Below are 16,397 nucleotides of genomic sequence, written 5' to 3' on the forward strand. Positions count from 1 at the left end.
TTATGAATTTTCTATATTTCAGAAAGATATATATTTGACAGAATAATTTTTTTTTTAAGGTATTTAAGTTTGAGGAAAAAAAATCTTTTTTTATAGAATAATGTGATGATCTAATACAATAACTCATGGTAATTACCAAAAGCAAAATCAATTATATATATACACACACATAAAAAGATCCATAATGAATATAAACATTATATATTTATATATATATATATATATATATATATATATATATATATATATACATATATTAACTTTTAGTAGCAATAATCAACATCTTGGGTTGGCTTCAAAAGAATGAAATATATATACATACAGACAGACACATATATATCCTCATTAATTGATTCTATAAACAAATTCTATGATTATTTTTTTTTAAATGCTAAACATGCAATCCGTTGACTAATTTGTTTTTATTCATTATATATATATATATATATATATATATATATATATATATATATATATATATATATATATATATATATATATATATATATATATATATATATATATATATATTCACAATTTAAATAAAGTAATGAAGATGAGGAACATGCATGGAAATGGAGATTATATTCATATTTAGATCATATTTATTTATTTAACCGCCATTTTGACATTTTGATCTAATTAATTCAGCAAAGAATTCAATTCAAACCTAACCAAATAAGACTTATTAATAATATTAGTTAGCACAACCTACACCAATCAATGAGGATTTTTATTTTTTATTTTTGGTTTAAACTTAATGTTTTAAATTCAGTGATTATTTAATTGAATCAACTACCCAATTATTAATTAGTAATCAGAGCTACCATACAAACTTTTGTTGTTATAGTTTCTAAACCCTAATAAAAAAGATTACCATGTTTTGAAGCTAACAGTCAACAATTTAATTTTTTTAGATTATAATAGACATGAATTATTTATTTATTTTTTTTTTTATCTATGTAATAAAGATGGTTTACCATGTCACATTCTATTAAATTTTCTAATAACATGAAATAATCAAGCTAGTACATAACATACATAGATGCCTTCATAGATGAGATATTCATTTTATGTCCTTAAAATAAAAGTTAGCTATCAATTTGGTCCTAGGTTTCATTTTTATTATTTTTGACATCTACTAAATGGGAAAATAATATTTCATGAGTAGTCATATATTAAAAAGGTATTGAAAATTATAAAAAATATATAGAGAGAGGATGCATAATCTACAAACGTTCGTAAATTTCAAATCTACGAATGTTCATAAATTTTAACCTGTTGGATTTTAATCCAACGATTTTATATAGCAAAACCAAAATTAATTAATTCAGCTAATTCATAATTAGGTCTTACTGTAATACCTTAATGATCACTGTGCTCAACTACAGACATTCCTATGAACGTATGCGGATGATGTTTTCACACACACACATATATATATATATATATATATATATATAAAAATAAAAATGACAGTTACTTGGTTCCTAAGCATTTTATGGGAGCAGTTATTCTTTGATTTCTGTTAACAATTATCCATGCATTATTATCTCATAATAATAATAATTATTAATTACCAAAAAATTTATTATAAATTTCAAAATTGTGAGCCAAAATAAAGTGTCATTTAATGTATATTTTTTAAAATAAAAAAATAAAAATTACTCTCAAATTTTAAATTTTTTTAAAAATTCAAAACAAAGAAAATACCAAAACCACCCATCTCATGTCCAATCTCTCATTTTTTGACTGAAGGTTAATTTTGGTATTTCACATGTTTATGAAGACCAGCGCATTATCGAATCGTACGGTGAGGCTTCAAATCCGCAACCGTCCACCGACCACTGGCTCCTGCCACGTCATCATCGCGGGAAATCAAAGATGATGAGAAAATCCCAATCTCGAGGCATTTTGAGAACGATCCAACGGTCATTCTCTCCCCTCTTCACCCGTCTCCATCCAACGGACCGATGGATACGTTAGTTGTTGCTCCATCTTGCTTATATAATTTTTTTTTACAAATACACCATTGTGAAACTTCTAAATTATATTACCACCCTCAAATAAAATTTTTTTCCATAAATTTATATATATATATATATACCCACTAAATTGAGATTTTTCACTTGTACCCCTGTATGTTTATGTTTAAAAAAATAAAATGAAATTTAACCATCAATAACTCATATTCTTTCACATAATTACTTTGAAGTATAAATCTATAGTAATTAAAAGTTTAAAACTCAAAAAAAAAATAAACTGGAAAAGATTTTTTTTTTATTGTTTTAAGATATTGTTAAAAAGGTATAAATATTTCTTTCACTAAAATTTCTTTACATACTAAAATGGTAACAACTAGTCAACATGTAATTTTAAAATTATATATATATATATATATACATTTGAAAAATCTCAAAATTTTATTTGCAACACTGTAATGTGAAAAATCCAATTTTTTATTTTTTTTTAAATAAATAAAAAAAACCTTTGAATATCCTCATGAGAGAGAAAAAAGAAAAAAAAAGTAATTTTATAATAAGAAAAAAGATATAAGGCACCCTTAAATATTATAATTCTGGCTCAAAATAAAAGAAATAACGCAAAACAATTTTAAATATTTTCATATATTTTGACAGGAAAAAATTTAAAATTTAATGTTATACATTAAAAGACTCATAATTATAACAACATATGCAGAAGACACCCTCAAAGTTTCATTTATTAAAAACAAAAAAGTATAAAAATGCTATTTTTATTTCCTAGAAACCCTTGAATAGCTCCAAGAGAGAGAGAGAGAGAGAGAGAAAGAGAGAGAGGGAGAGATTGGAGAAGAAGGAGAGTGGGTTTAGGGGTCTTCGCTATTCGTTCTTCTCTTGATTCAATCGCGGGATTCCAATCCTTGTTTGCATCCTTGAGAGCTTGAGGATTCGATCGGAGAGGTGTTGAACGGCCGGGGATGGAGGCGGAGGCGGAAGCGGTGCCGGAAATGAAGAAAGAGGTCCCGGAACAGGAGGAAATCGTTTACAAGACAAAGGTCGTCGAGTTTTGTGGACGCTCTACTCCGATCGTTCTTCAGAACGATAACGGGCCTTGCCCTCTCCTCGCTATCTGTGAGCCCTCTCTCTTGTCAAATTCTCAATCCCCCCTTCCACTCCTTTTGGAATTCTTGTTTTTTTGAATGTTTTTTTTTTTTTTTTGGTTTTTTTGGTGATGATTTTTGGTTTTAATTTGATCGGGATGTAGGCAACGTTTTGCTGTTGCGGAATAATCTTAGTCTCAGTCTTGATGCTTCGGAGGTTTCGCTGCAGAAGTTGCTTTCCCTTGTGGCGGAACGTTTGATTGATTCTAACAGCAATGTTCAGGTTTCTTTGCGCCTTTTAGGCTATTTTGGCATTGTAAGATTGGTTCTTTTGTAACACGGAATGATGTTTGGTGGCTTGTTTTCAGGACAAGGATGAGGAGTATGTGAACAATCAACAACAGAATATATCTGATGCTATTGACCTGCTTCCTAGGCTTGCCACGGGCATTGATGTGAATGTGCATTTCAAGAAGTAATATTGTAGTTAATCTTGTGATGTAATCTTTGATTTTCTTTGTTAGGTTTGTAACTTTGTTGTCTGATTTGTGTGGTGTTTGCAGGATTAATGATTTTGAGTTTACACCAGAATGTGCGATATTTGATCTCCTTGATATTGGTCTGTATCATGGGTGGATAGTTGATCCACAGGTGATTCCCTAATTATCAAGTTGGGGTTCCTTTTTCATATTTTAGCAGCTATTTCAAACTTGTCTGTATAACTCATTCTTTGTCTTTATTCCTTAATTGGTCTTCACATTTAAGCAATAAGGAGTTTATCTGACTCGCAATCATTTGCAATGTGAAACTTAGCCTCTCCTGTGATGACCTTCCCTGTTTTGTTTTCAATTGTGATATCTTTAAGGTTTTATCATTGCACTTGATAGTTCTTCAAACGAAGGCAATATGTATTAGCTAAATAAGAGGGTATCATTTGCGTGCTATACCTATTAAAGCTCTATTGTATGTTCAGTAATGTCGAGGTTGGCATCTCCCTCTTTATAGTAATAGTAACTGAGAATGACTACTAATTTTTGTTATGTTGACACATGTGCTAGAGACAGGGATTTTATCCTAGGAGGCCTTTTATGCTATTACTCTGTAGGGGATTTCCCAATTGGTTTCCAATTGTTTTATGCTATTCTTGATAGTAGTGATGCATGTTTCCCATTTGTTTGCTATTTATGACTTTCAAATTCTTGGATTGCCTTTCCTTTTTGTGCTTTTTCCTCTGTCTACATCTGTTAAGTATTGCTCAATTTGCTTATATGTGTGCTATGTTCATATTAAGTCTTTAGTTTTTATTTGTGGAGTGGTCCTTTTCTTCCACAAATATTTTCTTTATGGAGAGGTCTATTTCTTCCACCAGCGTTTTCTTTCATGGATCTCTGAGTTTGGCGTTCTTATAAATCCAGTATGGATGTTGTCTAATCAGGATATTCAATTGTTTGGTCAAATGAAATAATTTCATTTCTTTCATTTCCTCATCCGCTTTATGTATGACTTTGTGTGCTTAAGTTATGGCAAGTGAACAATTAAAGCCTGATTTTATATTAGACGGTGCCATCGTTCTCCTTGTTCCTCTTTGTTTCTCCCTTTAAATTCTTGAAATTGCCTGCACTTTGGAGTCTGCTCAAAAAATAATTCTGAACTCTGTAATCATGCTTAGAAAAAGCTTTTCATTGTGTGTTGATGGTATGGAGGATATTTTTTTTCCTTATCAAATCAGTTACTGCTTTTTCCCTCAAATGTTTGGACTATGCTTCTAGATTTATAATTGGAACCGGCAATTGTCAACCATTGTGTATATGAATTTTCAACACCCATCTCTTGTTTTAGACATGTTCTTCATGCTTCTGTTTTACCTTTTTCGTTCATATAATCTTTTTGATGCACTTCATGTCTAGCTAGAGTCTTCAAGATATTGGACAGAACAAACCTGTTGTAATTTTGAGTTTGATTTTTCTTGTGGAAATGCCTAATTCTGAGTTTGATAGCCTATTGAAATAAGCAATGCTAGTTCTTTGAATTTATTTCTTAGGTTGCTTCCTTAATGGCTATACATATTTTTTCCCAGGATGCTGATACTGCAGAGGCAATTGGGTCTAAGTCTTACAATACAATTGTTGCCGAACTTGTTGCCTTTGAAACAGAAAAGCCAGAGGGAGAAAGAAGCCAGAATAAGCAGGATGAAGATTTTGTAGATTTTGCTGCTGCAACTACTGCAACTTTAGGGGTTCCCTCACCATCCATTTCCAGAGCAAGATCTTTTGATGACACTCTGGTCCCTGCCCCTTCTGATGGCAGAGAAAGAAAAGGTGACCTTGAAGAAGCAGAGGAGTTGATGAGAGTCTTGAATTTGTCAAGGACTGAATTGAGTGGTAACACTGATTTACATAGACCACCTGATACTGCTCTGAATTTTTTTTCAACCAATTATGCGGGAAATCAACATACTAAGTGTTCTGAATATGAGATTGAGAATGTTTTATTAATGGCACAAGATGGAGATGGACCAAAAGATTCCTTGCTACCAGAAGTCATTTTGACTCAAGAATGCACAGCATCTATTGATTGCAAATCCAATAGCTTATCACCCAATATTATTTCAACAGATTCAGATGCTATCTCTTCCATGGTTTCTGTTCAGAGCAGCAGGTGTGCGTTAATCTCTGAAGGATTTGGAGATAATTCGGATCCGAACAATTTGAGTGGGAATGTTAGAACTGATATATCCATTCATAAAGAAGCTCCACCTGCGGATGAATGCTTTGCTAACAAAGATCAAACACCTGTAAAGAGTCGATGTACCTCTCAGGAATCCACTGAGGACATCTCTATACCTCAAACCCACTCTAACACTGTTGATAATCTGATTGACTCTGGCATGACAGTCCCTTCTATTGCATCTGCACCCAATACAGATTCCTGTGTTTCTATTGGAAGAGAAGAGTCTGTTGATGCTTCTGAGTGTGTCTCAAGCCTTGAAGACAGTGAACCTATATATGAAGGAGAAGAATGCATCCTCGATTCTCAACATTCTACTTTTGAAGATCGGGAGCCAGTCTATGAAGGTGAGATTATTCTCGCTGAACAATCTGGAAAAATAGATGTTACCAGCTCTCAACATTCCTTAGGTGAAGGTGTAGGTAAACAATGTGAGTTATCCTATTCTTGTTCTCTCTGATTATTAGCTAATGTCTTAATTCTCTATCGTCTCCTTTGATATGATTACTTATTTGCCAATTATTTTCCTCTCCAGGGCAATTGATAAAGACCTTTCTGGAAAACAGTGCAAGTCAATTGACCATTTATGGGTACATTCATTCTATTGCCTGATGTAGAATTTTTTTTTTTTTTGGTCAATGTGCTGTTATTGATTGAAAATATTGCCTGTTCTTTGTTGGTTATTTGCAGCCTGTTCTGCCTGCAAGAAGGTCTCAAGGAACGGGAGCTATGTGTATTTTTCCGTAATAATCATTTCAACACTATGTTTAAGGTACAATCCCACCAATGACTACTTTATTATTATTTTTCCCTTGGTGAGATCTTTTTTATTTTTTATATTATTTATACTTTGTTTTGCAGTTCAATGGTGAACTGTATATATTGGCTACTGATCAAGGCTACCTAAATCAACCTGATTTAGTTTGGGAAAAACTAAATGAGGTACGTTACTGCTTTTGTACTGTTGTTACAATGTTCCTTTTCGTGATTGTTTGACTCTCCTTTCCCTTTGTATAGTCTAGGCAGGCTTTTAGTTGTCACAAATATTGTCTATGGCTCTCGTTTCCTAAAGATATCTTGTTGCTTTTAGCTTATACTCTATTGATTCTTACGTTACTCTGACAAGTTTTGTTCTGTTCAATTTCCATTAGGTGAATGGAGATACTGTGTTTGTGACTGGATCCTTCAAGAAGTTTAATGCTGAAAATCAAGCCAGAGATCCATGGAATGAGCAGAATGCAAGGAGTAGTACTGCTGTATGTGGCGTACCTTTACCAGTAGTATACATTGCAATAAGTTCCTTTTGATTACAATATAATGTTGAATAGCAAACTTAATTTATTTTTATTCCAGGACTATATTGCCTCTTTGGAAGCTTCAGATCCAGCTGGTTCTACTTTAAAGTATGTTTTTTATATCAAAATTGAACTTGATTCCTATTCACATGCACCATATGCTTGGATGAATGCTTAAATTATGTAAAATTCTGTTTGACTAGTTTACTGTTTTTTCTTTTACTTCATACTCCACTCTGGTTATGCCCTTTGCATTAATCACAAGCTGCTGCTTCTTCTTCTTTTTTCTTTTCCTTTTTTTTTTGGCACGTCACATTTGGACATGGTTTTCTGCTTTACACTTTGGAAGCTTAAATGCATGTATTGTTTGTTAATGTTCTACCCATGACCTTTTGTCCCTTGATTTTGCCTTTTTTGCCACACAATTTGAATGCCCTCCGCTTTCCGTACTAGTTTATTAGTAGACCAGGATTTACATGACCAAAATCTAAAATCAATGTCCTCTCCATTTTCTGCCCTATTAAAACAGTTTTAATTTATTACGAACACCTTCTTTTGTGCCTCCATTATTTATTTATTTTTTTATTATTTACTCATTTATGGTTTTGGTGTGACCACAATTTAAGACAGGTGCTGTCATCTCTGTTGGTTATTTTATTGGTATGCTTCTCTTTTTTTGTTGGATAACTCAACAGTCTAAACCCTAAAACATAACAAGTTTAACTGTGATGCCACAAAATTTACATTCAGGTTGCTATACTCTTGCAAAACGCATGGCCTCTGTCTTTGACTTGGCCTTCAGTCTTTGAGAATACTGTGATTTCATACTTGATCTTTTTTTTTTGAGCCTACTTGCCTTTAACTGATTGTTTAATTGATTGGTTTATGAGTTATCTTTCTATTCTGTGGTGTTAAGGGTGTTCTTCATTGTCTTTAAATGCATAGGAAATTGGGAAATAAAAGGATGTTGGTTTCCAAAAGTTTAGCATAAGAAAATTTAATGGTGTTAGTCAGTGAAAATTCGAATTGGGGCATTCATTGTGATGTTTTTCCCGTTGTCTTGTCATTATCACCGTTTGTTCAATCCCTATGTACAGTAAATGCCTCATTTTCAATGTCGTGGCTAATAGGAAACACTTGCCAAATTGTACTGCACATGTCACAGGCTCTAAAGGAGTTTCTTTCTTTGCGCTTTTTTTCTTATGGCTTTAGTAAGAGACTATTTTCCTGATGTAATTTATATGTTTTTTTTTGGCAGCTCTGATCTGCAACTGGCAATTGCACTTCAACAGCAAGAATTTGAACAACAGCCTCCACGCCAACAGCAACAGCAGCAGCAGCAGCAAAACCAGCAACAATCTGTCAGTTCTCGCCCTAGACTTGTTACTGGGCCTCAGGTGTGTGTGATTTCTTTTACATGAAAGTATCCTTTTCTTCCTTAACAGCCACCTCATGTCTGTAAATGGAATAGTGAACATGGTTAGTAATTGAGTAAAATTTGCTCTTTGAAGTGAACTGAATTGATTATTGTTGTTATTATTATTATATTTTAAAGTGCTAGAGATGCATATTGTTTCATTTAAATACTATAAAATTCTAGCAATATAGTGCTAAATAAAATACCATAGACACATATGACCGCTGGAGAAAGTTATACCAGAAGCTCAACACAATCTTTCCTATGGGGGCCTATGTTTGTCTGCATGGTAAACATTTGTGAACTTTGTAAACTAGTTCTTGTAATGTAAAAAGGGTTTATACTATGACTTTATTTTGATTTCTATTCGAAGAAAATACTCTGGATTAGCTAAATTTGATCTTGCAACATTTTTTACGTCTGTTTGGATGGTCTATTGCAATTCAACTAACATAGTTTGGAATCTAATTCAGACCAATGCAAGATGCAAAAAATGTTTTTTTTTTTTTTTAGTTACACATGAAAACACCGTGTTCTGTTTGCAATTCGTCGTCTAAAAAGTTGCCTTGGATGGAAAACTTCTCATCATTGTGCTGTCCTTGTGGAAATGTTCATCTCATAGACTTAAAACTGTAATTTTCTTTTCTTATGTAGCATGTGCTATTTTAAAACTTGCAAATGCTTTCTTGTGTGCTTGTCCCTCTGATGATAAAAACCACTAAATATGTTTTGCTTTTATTTTGTTTATATTTTGAAACATTCTGGTTTGATTTATATGTACCTCAAGAATTAATCTTGGTAATTGATTCTTTGTTCCAGGTGCCAAGGAGCTCTAATTCTTCACAAAGGAGTGAATCCAAACCAAAAGATAAATGCATTCTCATGTGAACAGATATTGACATTGTAAATGATTGTGCATGCTTTGTTTTGTTTTATTTTGGTTTTTTTTTCTAAGGATCAGTTTTGTTGTAAATATTTTTCTTTTTACAGATGTTCATGATAATAATTTTCTAGCACATTCCATATTGTTGTCCCTCATTTTTTTTTCTTTTCAAGAAATGCCTCTTGGTTTCCTCGTTCAATTTGATTTATTTATTTATTTATTTTAAATAACCTTGTTATACATTGAAAATGTGAGAATAGCCTCTATTTTTATTTTTTTTATTTCTAATAAAAAAACACATGGTTTTTTTTATTACATTTTTAATAAGCTCTTATTAAATTTTTCTGGCTTTTAAAGTTATTTTTGTTGATGCCTTAAAAACAGAGGTGGAAATATGTAAATATTTTTATCTTTATATATACTTTTTATGTCTGTTTTTTTTTATTGTATGCATAAATGATTGCTTAAATGATTCAATCTTCTACCAATTTTGGTCCACTTCCATTATTTTATCGTTACATTATATGCAGAATATATGAAATGTATTTCTTTATTTTCATAAATTATTTATTAAAAATAATAAGATACTTCTCTATTTTTAATAACAAATAGCTTTGAATAATAATAATAAGAAGGGAAAATAAATTATAAGTCCATGAAAGTTTCTAAATTGTCCATATAAACTTTGACATTTGAATTTATCAGACAATTTTTTTTCTAACAATTTATATTTCAGTTAATGTTTTGTCAGTTTATTCTATCTTACAATATATATAGTTTCAGCTTAAAATGTATAGTTTTCGTTTGACTACATAAATTTTATTTAATATATAGTATTTTTTATTTAATATTTACTTTTCAGTTAAAAAAAAGGAATATTTTATGAATATTCAACCTCCAAAGTGTTTTTTTTTTCTGGATAATCAAAATTTTCTATTATTCATTATCAATAATAATAATAACTAGATTAAAGACCCGCGCTAACGCTGCGGATTAAATATATTAAAAACAAAATATTGCAATAATAGTATAAATTTTGCAAACAAAAACATTATTAATGTTATTTTTTTAAAATTATTTTCATTATATGAAGTATATTTATAAGATGTGAAGAATTGTGAAATATGTTATTGGAAATATTGAAGTATTATACATTAACACTTTATCATTTAAGAGAATTTGTCACAACTCATCGTTACATAAATATTGATTTAAGAGCAATGCTGTTGTTGAGATGGTACTATGTAAGATCCTCATGCTTCTAATTTATTTTTGTTGCAACATGTTTATGATATGGGGAAATATTCATGTAATAATAATTTAAAATAATCAATAATAATCATTGAAATGGAACATTTAGTAGGACTTGGTTGATGAATGAAATCAGTGTTATTTATATGTAATATTGAGTGATCATAATTGCAGTTTGTATAAAGTATTTGAATGGCTACCTATCTTTGATTATTTATGGTGCATGTTTATAATTGGTTTTACTTCTCCGATAGTGACACCAGTGATTTGAAAATCAAATGAGAAATGGACAATAAAGTTTAAAAATTAGTATTATAGTGGTGGTCAATAATTTACTTATGTTTCAAGAAGAACAACTGAGAAAAGAAAAAAAAGGAATAATGAAAGAAAACAGGACAAATGAAAATTTTCAAGATAAATGGCAATAACTAAACAGATGAAAACTAAACCAATTCTTTGCCAAGATTTATAGCAGCATTTTGCTAACTTTTTTTCCTTCTTGCACTACTATTGCAAAAAAACACGGATTATTTTGAACTTGGATGCATTGCTTCCTTTTTCTTCCTCCATTTTTTTTTTAGTTTTTTTGGTTAGGTTAAAACACTGAAAATTTGAATGGATATCATAAGTTACATGTGGAGAATACGGTTTAGCTTTATAGAGAATAAATCAATACCTATGTGTTAATAAAGGTGTTGGTTTCTTGTGGGCTATGAATTATTTCAATAATTGAAACAACATAAAGTTGCAGGAATGTCAGACTTTGTGAAATATTTAGAAGGACAAAAGAAAAATGATTAATAGCTGGAGACTGACAAGCATTGTAGTAGTGAATTAAAAAATCTTGAACATGATAAAATGAACATATTGTTTTTATGCTTTAGTATTTTTTTTATACTTAAGGCATATATTATGTTTAAGGTGATAATGATTAAAATTAAGTAAAGATAAACTATCATTATTATTTTAGCAAGCATAGAACATAATATATATATATATATATATATATATATATATATATATATATATATATATATATATATAAACAAATGTAGATATGTATGACAAGGTTTTCTTTTCTCGCTCACATGTTTTCAAATAAATAAATAAATATACTTAATCTTTCCTTTTGATCAAGGAGTAATATATAAAAAAAAATTTAATATGAGAATAAAACTACCACGGTATAAAATCTTAAACTCAAACTTTATAAGCCTTCCAATCTCTAATTAATAAGATTAATTCTAAATTTACGTTGTTTGTTTGCTTTTAATTGTTATTATTTTTTTATAAAAACTTTTAATATATAAGCACAATGAAAACCTTACAATAACATTTCTATCTACCCATATTGAGGTTGATAATGAAATGGACAAATAGATTAATGAAATGGACATCAAAAACAAATTGTAAGTATAAAATTCACCTGATTTTTTGAGTGAAGGATAGCCTCAATCCGTCGAGCTTAAAATTAAATATGTGTACATGAATGTTATAATGCAATGACAACTTTATATATGGGATGAAAGGGTTATTTCATGTTTTAATGTAGGCATTGTCAAAAGTCAAAAAGTCATAAAAATCATTGACACCAAAACCTAATTTGTAACCAACTATGTACGCCAGTTTAAAATGTCAACAATAGTGGCTCAATAATGCTGGTAAATTTGCCACAAAATCAGATCAAACATTTTAAAAAAATTTATGGACAAAACTCTCAAGGCTATCACTTCCATCAGATTCTCTGTCCACCATATCCATAATATCATCAATAACTTGCTCTCCCTATTTCAAACAATTGTAAATATAAGAATCATCTAAGCACTAAAAGATCAGAAGAGCTTCATTATTGGATAAATGCATATCATGTTTTGCAAACTCTGATCCCAGTGACTAAAGTAAAATTTAAACATTAAAATTAATAACCATGAAAATAAGCTTCATTTGTCATATACTGTTCAAAGAGTAAATATTAGTCATGGCTGAAGGTTTCTTTAGTCCACTTCATGGCAATCTGAATACAAAAATAAAAACCTACAATATACCTTTTAGGCCTTTTATCAACAGCTTCATATACTCACAGTGAATTTATTTCAAACATAAAGTTCTTATTACCAAAGTTTGAAAGAATATTAATAGCTTCAAGTATAAACCTTGTCTACAGAAACAAAATCAAGATATGAATCACCTACTTCTTTGTAGTTAGTCTTAGAAAATTAGCCACACGACTGGATCTCCTTAAGGCCAATTTGTCTCCTTGAGTCCGGGTTTTTGTTTTGATTGCTTAGACTGCATCAAGAAACATAAGCATGAGTTCTGTTTTAACTTCCCAACAATGCACATGATAAAATATAAACTTTGGTTAGTCTTCATCTATTGTTAATTTTAGAATGATGAAATATGGTTGCCTACATAATTTGATGAAGGAGCAACTAAGTTCAATCTCATTCACTTAACCATCTCATAGTCGTGTTCTTAACTATGAAAAAACCACATAACAGACCTTTTTTTACCAAGATACACACACATTACTTTCTTGTTCTCTTATTGAAACATTATGAGTAGAGCAGGAAAAAAGTAATCACCTAGAAAAAGCTACCAACAATGGTTAAAATGCAATCTAGCATTCTGAACATTGAAAAATATAGGGATTTAGAACTAAGCAGCTAAAAAAAAAAAACTCTAAAAATTGATTCAAAAGAATGTGAGAAATCAGCCTTACCATCATCCAAATCTTCAAATTCATCACTATCCACATCTTCCACAAAGCTCTGTTTGAGAACTGGTTGGTGTTATGCACACAAAATAGGGTCCATCTCATAGATGGACCCTATTGATGCCAAAAGACCAGCCTAGTGGTGAAGGATGCCCACCACTTATATGCACACAAGGAGTCCATCTCATATCCAATGTGGGACTAAAGAGGTTAGTTCATTTGCAATCATTACAGTTGGCCATAGGGAGAATCACTCTTCTTGGCAAGGCACAGGAAGAAGGAAAGCTTGGAGCTTTAGGCAAGGAAAAAGAAAACCCACACCTTGGAAGCAGTAGAGGACTCATTAAAGACTAGGACCTCCTCAGCAGCACCCTATCCATTCCCAGACAACCATGGTCCATGGCTGGCAAGAGGAACATGAGATCTTTTTCTATATTAATAGAATTTTTAGGCAAAACCATCCCAAAAATATAAAAAAAAACATTGTTGTTCAGGGAAAATAGGAAAATAAAAGAAGAAAAAAAAATAATCAATTTTTAGATTTAATATCAAATAGAAAAATAAAAGAAGAACAAAAAAAATCAAAGCAACCACGATCCGGTTTAAGATCGAGCCAAATTAAAAAAAAATTAAAAATCAAACTTTTTTCCACAATCCACTCAGATAGAACCACAAACTCCTACCAAACAATTAAAAAAACCTCAAAAACCAAATCAATCATCACAAAACACCAGAATCACTCTGTTCCGAACAAACCCTTTTACTTGATAATAATTCATTAAATAAGTACTTTACTAAATAAAAAAATAGAATGTAAAAAAATAGTCAAGCCTTAATTAAACTAACGAGCCAAAGTTAAGCTTTGAATTTTCTTAACAAGTTAAGCTCGATCATGAACCTCGAAATAAGCTCGATTAGAGCTCAAGCTTGGTTAAAATAGTAACGACCCAAGCTTGAACATAAAAGATGAAGCTCGAAGAAAGCTCGGTTCGAGCTCGATTAAATAGTAACGAGCCAAGCTTGAACAAAACAAATCTCGGTCAGTTTGGCTCGTTTACATCCCTAAATAGAATTAAGATAAAATAATAATAATAATAATAATAATAATAATTTTCACATGTTATTTTGCAGCAACCCTCCTCACCTCCTCGAACACACACACGCACATACACAAAGATGGCTTCATCATCATCATCATCATCATCATCATCATCATCATCCATCGGTTCTCCAACCCGCATTCGCAAGCTCATCGCCGCCCAGCGCGACCCTCTCCTCGCCATGGAGATCCACTCCGTCGCCTCCTCCCTCCTCTCCGACCACCACCTCGCCGCCCTCCCCTCCCTCATCCTCAAGCTCGCCCGCCACCGCCGCTTCTCCCTCTCCTTCTCCCTCCTCCGTCGCCTCCCCTCCCCTTCCCCTTCCCTCCTCTCCTCTCTCTCCTCCGTCTTCTCCTCCTTAGCCCGCCCCGATCTCCTCCTCCTTCTCCTCCCCATTCTCCGCCCTCCTCTCCCTCCCAAGCACCTCCACCGCCTCCTCCGATCTCTCTCTTCCCACCCCTCTTCCCTCCCTGCCGCCCTCTCCCTCCTCCGCTCCTCCCCTCCCGACTCCCATTCCCACTCCATCCTTATCCACGCCTTCTCCCGTTGTGGCCGCATCTCCCTCGCTTACTCCCTCTTCAACCGTGTCTTCACCCTTGGTCTTACCCCCGATCTCCAGGCCTACCGTTCTCTCATGCAAGCCCTCTGCCGCAAGAGCCAGGTCTCCACCGCCTCCGATCTTCTTGAAGATATGCTCAACAAGGGCTTCGTCCCTGATGCCCTCACCTATTCCTCTCTCCTCAACAGTCTCTGCCGCAAGAAACGGCTCCGCGAGGCTTACAAGCTTCTGTGCCGGATGAAAGTCCGCGGTTGCAATCCTGACATTGTCCATTACAACACTATCATCCTCGGGTTTTGCCGGGAAGGTCGCCCCTTTGATGCATGCAAGGTGCTTGATGATATGCCTGAGAATGGGTGCTTGCCGAATTTGGTGTCCTATACTACTTTGGTCAATGGGTTGTGTGCTGGAGGGTTTGTTGAGCGGGCTATGGAGTTTTTGGAGGTTATGGTTGGGAAAGGACTGGTTCCGCATTTTTCGGTATTTCATGGGCTTGTGAAGGGGTTTTGCAATGTGGGTAAGGTGGAAGAGGCTTGTCGGGTTTTGGAGGAGATGTTGAAGCTTGGAGTGGTGCCGCATGTGGATACATGGGTGATGGTTTTGGTGAGAGTTTGTTGTGATGATGATGGAGAGATGTTGAAACAGACTAGCAGTTGGTTTTTGAAGATTGTTGATGAAGAGGAATGGAGGAGAAGGACAAAACTTGTGCATTTGGGGACTGGTTTGGTGCATTTTAATTAATTGAAAAAATTGAGTAGGAAGATGCAATTATATTGAAATTCCTGCTGGATGATATTATGGATTCTGATTATCTGCCTCAATGAACAAACGTCAACAATCACAATTAAGGTAAAATGTATTTGATCATTGACTTTATTTTAAAAAAAAGGATAATCACAATGACAATGAACCAATGTATATTCACATAAGCCTTGATACTTATCTTGCATTAAGAATGAATTTATCTGAATCTCCTATATGCTGCTCATTTTAAGAGTTTTGTATCATTTGTTATTTGAGAATATCATTGAGATCTACAAAGTGTGGATGATTAGCTGCTAATGCACCCTCGCCTGATTCTTATTAGGAGGTATTATTTTTTTAATTTTGAGCAATTCAATTGTTGCCTTTATCTCCAAAAACAGGCATTCACAATGGCTATTAAATGTTTTGATTTTCATAGGTGGTGGTTGCTCATCTTGCAATATTATGTATTCATGTGAAGCTTATCTGAATGCTGCTGCAGATTTTATAGTTGATGTATAGACAGAAACACAGAGAAATAAGCAGGGTAGATCAATGAGAAACTAGGGGAAGAACAAGTGGGAACAACAAGCATGTTGTTGGTCTATGACTAGAGGAACAGA

At 32.8% G+C, this 16,397-nt stretch overlaps 2 protein-coding genes across 2 annotated transcripts; both read left to right on the forward strand.

Moving 5' to 3' along the window:
- Positions 1-2,776: 2,776 nt before the first annotated feature.
- On the forward strand, positions 2,777-9,544 carry LOC120272343 (ubiquitin carboxyl-terminal hydrolase MINDY-1). Its single transcript, XM_039279160.1, has 12 exons — positions 2,777-3,113; positions 3,247-3,365; positions 3,451-3,557; positions 3,646-3,733; positions 5,160-6,240; positions 6,345-6,399; positions 6,500-6,581; positions 6,671-6,751; positions 6,961-7,065; positions 7,163-7,212; positions 8,363-8,501; positions 9,341-9,544. Exons 1-12 carry the CDS (start codon positions 2,960-2,962, stop codon positions 9,407-9,409), a joined length of 2,130 nt encoding a protein of 709 aa, XP_039135094.1. The 5' UTR covers positions 2,777-2,959; the 3' UTR covers positions 9,410-9,544.
- A 4,881-nt stretch (positions 9,545-14,425) lies between these two features.
- Positions 14,426-16,301, forward strand: LOC120272074 (pentatricopeptide repeat-containing protein At4g01400, mitochondrial). Its single transcript, XM_039278814.1, has 2 exons — positions 14,426-15,879; positions 16,214-16,301. The coding sequence occupies exon 1, from the start codon at positions 14,548-14,550 to the stop codon at positions 15,769-15,771; it is 1,224 nt and encodes a 407-aa protein (XP_039134748.1). The 5' UTR covers positions 14,426-14,547; the 3' UTR covers positions 15,772-15,879; positions 16,214-16,301.
- The last annotated feature ends 96 nt before the right edge of the window (positions 16,302-16,397 follow it).

The sequence above is a fragment of the Dioscorea cayenensis genome, chromosome 11 (assembly GCF_009730915.1).
Source record: "Dioscorea cayenensis subsp. rotundata cultivar TDr96_F1 chromosome 11, TDr96_F1_v2_PseudoChromosome.rev07_lg8_w22 25.fasta, whole genome shotgun sequence".
Classification (NCBI taxonomy): Eukaryota; Viridiplantae; Streptophyta; class Magnoliopsida; order Dioscoreales; family Dioscoreaceae; genus Dioscorea; species Dioscorea cayenensis.

Coding starts and splice junctions, on each gene's coding strand:
- LOC120272343 (XM_039279160.1), top strand. CDS start 2,960: ATGGAGGCGGAGGCGGAAGCGGTGCCGGAAATGAAGAAAGAGGTCCCG. Junction 3,366..3,450: donor ATTCTAACAGCAATGTTCAG/GTTTCTTTGCGC, acceptor GCTTGTTTTCAG/GACAAGGATGAGGAGTATGT. Junction 7,066..7,162: donor ATGCAAGGAGTAGTACTGCT/GTATGTGGCGTA, acceptor TTTTTATTCCAG/GACTATATTGCCTCTTTGGA.
- LOC120272074 (XM_039278814.1), top strand. CDS start 14,548: ATGGCTTCATCATCATCATCATCATCATCATCATCATCATCATCCATC.